Source organism: Leucoraja erinacea, unplaced genomic scaffold, assembly GCF_028641065.1.
Source record: "Leucoraja erinacea ecotype New England unplaced genomic scaffold, Leri_hhj_1 Leri_781S, whole genome shotgun sequence".
Lineage (NCBI taxonomy): Eukaryota > Metazoa > Chordata > Chondrichthyes > Rajiformes > Rajidae > Leucoraja > Leucoraja erinaceus.
Window position 1 is genome coordinate 7,384 of NW_026576709.1, and position 5,117 is coordinate 12,500.

A 5,117-nucleotide genomic window follows, 5' to 3' on the forward strand; every position below is an offset into this window, starting at 1 on the left:
GAGGCCGGGTGGAGAGTGGCCGGGTGGAGAGAGGCCGGGTGGAGAGAGGCCGGGTGGGAGAGAGGCCGGGTGGAGAGAGGCCGGGTGGAGAGAGGCCGAAGAATGGGTGAGAGCCCCGGGTGGAGAGAGGCCGGGTGGAGAGAGGCCGGGGGAGAGAGGCCGGGTGGAGAGAGGCCGGGGGGAGAGAGGCCGGGGGAGAGAGAACGGCTGGAGAGAGGCCGGGTGGAGAGAGGCCGGGTGGAGAGAGGCCGGGTGGAGAGAGGCCGGGTGGAGAGATGCCGGGGCAGTATGGACCATTGAGAGGCGAGTTGGGGGAGAGAGGCATTTTGACGGAGGATAAGAGCGCAATTCAGTCCACAGCGCGTTCCTTCACCTCCGGTGGGCGTTTTTTGAATAACGGTACGAAGACATGAGGGGTCGGGGTTGGGACGTGTAACTCGCAGCGCCTCGCCATGCAGACCCATTGTGACCTCATCAGCCAAAGGTGTCGTATTTAAATTTCTGAAACTTTCCCTGTACTCCATCTTATTTTTGACCATTTTCAAGACCCTATATAACTCGAGAAATAAAGCACGAAATGTTCAGATCTAGGCGGTTTGGACTCCACGGGAAAATTATCTCTCCCCCTGGATCCCTCCCCTTTTCCTTAAGCTGTGACCCCTTGTTCTGAACTTCCCCAACATCTGGACTTCCCCAACATCGGGAACAATCTTCCTACACCTAGCCTGTCCAACCCCTTAAGGATTTTGTAAGTTTCTATAAGATTCCCCCCTAAATTCTAGCATCCAATCTTTCTTCAATGAAACTCCTGACATCTTTTACTCCATCTACGGCAAGAAAATTCTAGATGTGTGGTCACCGAATGCAGTAGTCCTCTAATCAAATCCTTTTCCTATGAGTTAAAATTGTACAGTTTGATGTGGACCAAAGCTTATGGTGTACAATTTTCATATATAGGAAACTCAAACTAGACAGACTTACAGAGGAGATAAGGAAGTGAATTAGGTGTGAATAAAGGTCTTTATTTCTGGAGCGCAGAAGGTTAAGGGGGGACTTTCTGTCCTGGTACTGTGAATGACAATTCCAGATTGAGGGGGTCAGAGGTTTTAAATGAGCTTCCAGTGGAAGTGGTGGAGGCAGGTTCAAATTTTGTAAATTGGATAGGCATATGGATGAGAAGGGAATGGAGGGTTATGGTATGAGTGCAGGCAGCAAGGGACTAAGGGGAAAAATAATTGTTCGGCACGGACTTGTACGGCCGAGATGGCCTGTTTCCATGCTGTAATTGTTATATGGTTATATGGTTATATGGAATGCTAACATACCATACGCTTTCTTCACTGCCTGCTGCACCTGCATGCCTACTTTCAGTGACTCGTGTACCATGATACTCAGGTCTCGTTGCATCTCCCCTTTTCCTAATCGGCCACCATCGGTAGGTTGAACTATCGGCGTGGATGAGAGGGTCACGAACGTACAAGTGACCGAATTGCACTCACTGGGAATTTAACCGCGTGAATCAGCTCAGCCCTGAATTTACTCTGGGTCAACACGTAAATACACGTGTTGGTGCAGGTACTGAGCAGCTGCAGGAACGTCGACGTGACCCTTGTGATATAGTATATACCGGTGGGGGTGTAGTCAACTCGCAGCTTCGCAATACCCGTGAAAATGTAAAATATGGCCTGTGCTGCCCACAGCAATATGAAAGTGCCCGTGATACTAAAGAGTAAAACCACAGATTTCCTGCGGTTCTCCATCTCCGGGTCCTTGTAATTCTCCCCATTGCTGCGGCCCCGGAGACCCCTGCGGACTCTGCTGGCCGCTACAATCCGCCTGACCGTCAGCACATTGAGCAGAAGTATCAGAAAGAACGGGATACAAGGGTTTAGAACGCGGTGCATGACACGATATGCGACCCAAGCAGACGACGTATAGTAGGTGGATTTAACGGAGCAATCCCAGGTAAGATTATCAAATTCGTTCGCTGATTCGTACTTAAACCACTGCGGGACATTTTCCAAACAGCCCAGCACAATCACTGCCCCGATAATTACAGCCGCCGTTTTCTCAGTGCAATATCTTGTTTTCAGCTTCTCACAACAAATAGCCACAAACCGATCGAAGGTGAAGGCGACCGTCAGCCAAACAGAGACTGCGGTGATTGCAAAGACCAGGGCTTCGGTAGTCGCGCATATGGGAGTAATGTTCAGCAACGAATATGGGAAGTGAATTTGAATAGTCTGTCGCAGAAACGGATCGGTGATGCCGACCAGGAGATCAGACGCTGCCATGGCCACCAGGTAGAGAGTGATGCATTTGGAGAGACCGCATTTACCCCGACAGAGAATCACAATCGCCAACAAGTTCACTGTGAAGGAGAAAAGAGATATTACTGATATAAGGCCCGCACAACAGGTTCTGAGGGACGTCTGATTGGAAGGTTTTCAAACTTCAAATTTGGTTGATCAAATGACCTTTAGCCCAGACAAAGATCAGTGACTGCAGCCTTTCGACCACGGTGTCCACACACCTCATCAAACACCAATGAATAGGAATGTTACACAAGTTTCAGATATTTAAAATCAAGCCTGCAATTTGTCCCATCAGATAAAACATAAAAATAACTTTAATTTGACACCTAATTCACTTGCAAATCTTCAGTATTAAAAAAAAAGCTATGGCCATGTGCATACTCGGAAATTTTCATCTTGTTCCCGTTTGCTTTTCCATTGAATTAACACCAAAGCTGTGATCGAGGACAGTGAAAAGCCCATAACTTTCATAAAATTAAGAGAAGTGAATAAAATGTTCAGTTATTATAGATTGAAGCATTCTAAAACAAAAATTTAAAACATCTTACTTGGATGACCTGAAATTAAAGCATACAATTAGATCGTTACCTAATTGTAGCTAATTGCAAAATGGACCTACAATGGTGTGATGGAAATAGTGACAAACACCCAGACTGACTTGAAAATTCAACTTGTGATATTCTCAAGATCATAAATTTAATATTATTGTATTATAGGCTGTGAGTCCGTAACGGATACGTAAATATATTACAATTTCTAGCAATAGACCAGGTCTTTATGGAGAAGATCAGCTGCTAGCTGGTACATTGGCATATCATAATCAGTAGCATCATCATACTCCGCAGATTGTAACCAATAAGCAACTCTGTACACCTTGTTTTTCCTCAACTTTTCAATATTGGCATTTTAAACTACAAGTTGTTGCTCTTCAAACCACGCATGACATGCCTTTCTGCCCACTACTTTCCCATTAAGAATGTCCTGTAGATCATCACATTTGGAGAGTAGTCTGCGAATGCTGTCTAAATCAGTCTCTTTTGCTGGGCATTTGGATTGTCAATCTTGCCTGTCTTCTTCGGAGACGTCTGTTTTAAATGTAAAGGAAAAAAACAATGAACAGCATTAACAGAAACAAGTTGTTATTTGCAGTTTTAGAAAAAAGATGGCAATTCTAGTTAAACGATAAAACAAATAGTGAATACCCAACAAAAAAAATCATATTAATCACTTAAATTCATCTAATCAATCATCTAAATTCATCTAAATTCAATTACGAGATCTAAACATTTGTCCATTTAAGAAAAAAGGCAAAAAACAAATTAAATAGCCTAAGTATCCAAATAACAAACAGAAAAATAATTCACAATATAATATGATTTTTTAAATCTCAGTTTCATTAACTTATAGGTCAAATGGAAGGAATGTATAATTCGCACAAATTAATCAAGAAACATCCTATCTCAATATAATCAAAATTATTATTTGTTGCACAATACATGTGAATAAAACTGCTGTGGATATTTAGTACGAAAATATTGATTATGAATAGTCAATAACACAAATATAGACGATGTAGATGCTCTTATGACATGAGTGTCCAAACAAACGAGGATTTAAATCATCTTGCGAGTGTGTGTTCCTGGAATGTGATCGATTGGAACGTTGCCATTTCCATAAATTTTAAGCCCATATCGAAAGGCAAGACACGCCCGCTTGGTATCGGGCCCAAATAACATTTTCGCATCGTAACATTAGACTAAAGCCACGTCAAGAAGCAAGATTATATGTGAAATAAACGACTTACCTTTTGATTTACCCTGATATTACGATCCGTCACGGTTAAGGCGTTGAGGACGGTAAAAGTCGCTTTTTACTTTAACCCAACGATTAAATTGTCCAGCGATTAAAAAAGACATCTGGAACGGAAGTCCAATCGATTTTTTTCCATCGACAAGCAGCCCAAGGACATTCCTCGCCGACAAGCAATACAGACCTGCATTTAAATCCCCCCCCCCCCCCCCCCGCCTCAAAGGCTCCGGAGCCGCACACACAGGCAGTGGCATATCTGAAGCGCCGCTGATGGTAGGTTTTGTAGCAACGCTCCAATGTATATTACGTTCACAGCTTTTAATTCTGCCCACGTTCTTATCAATGTCCCCAGATTGTAAAATCCATCTACACTATCCCATGGACAGTAGTTACTTAAACCATTAATAGGCAGATCAATTGCACGTGGGAGGAACCATGGGCACGACCAAGATTAGCGTGTAGTAGGACTACGAGATGCTCATAAAGCACGGGAGGGTAGAGATTGAACCTGCGTCCACGGAACTGCTCTCAAAACATTGGGGGGGAGGGGGGGGGTCGGGGTGACCTGGTTGGTGACCGACTACGAACTTCAGCAACAGCAGCTTCGTCCGCCCCGAATCGTGGGGCTTGAATCGGCCCGTTCGCGGGGCCTTTCATCGACCGGCGGGGGCTTCGACATGGGGAGCCTCGATCACCTGGTTGCAGCAGGTTCATTTTAAGCTGCACCGGGCGGTGAAAGGCCCCGCCGATTCAGCCCTTAGAAAGCATCTGATAAATTCCGGAGCACAAAACATGGGTGGGATTGTCCCCATCTCTCAAAGCACGGTGGGGACTTCCCCCCGCCCACCCTTCCCGCAGGATTTCCACCCGTGCCGGCAGTACTGATGGTGGCGCGGTGGTGAGCATGTACAGATCCATCTGCGGATATAAATTCGAATTTACAGATCGTCCTAAGGAGAAGATATCATAATACATAACATTAACTGATATAAA

At 44.9% G+C, this 5,117-nt stretch overlaps 1 protein-coding gene across 1 annotated transcript in view; it reads right to left on the reverse strand.

Annotated features, from left to right (window-relative positions):
- Positions 1-1,241: 1,241 nt before the first annotated feature.
- The window catches only part of LOC129694745 (probable G-protein coupled receptor 139), a 5,418-nt gene continuing 1,542 nt past the window's right edge, over positions 1,242-5,117 (reverse strand). The window contains exons 1-2 of the mRNA XM_055631500.1: positions 4,120-5,117; positions 1,242-3,400 (exon numbers count right to left, since the gene is read on the reverse strand). The exon at positions 4,120-5,117 is cut by the window's right edge and continues 1,542 nt beyond it. Coding sequence (XP_055487475.1) covers positions 1,467-2,294 — 828 coding nt within the window. The 5' untranslated portion in view covers positions 2,295-3,400; positions 4,120-5,117 and the 3' untranslated portion in view covers positions 1,242-1,466. The remainder of the gene's footprint in view (positions 3,401-4,119) is intronic.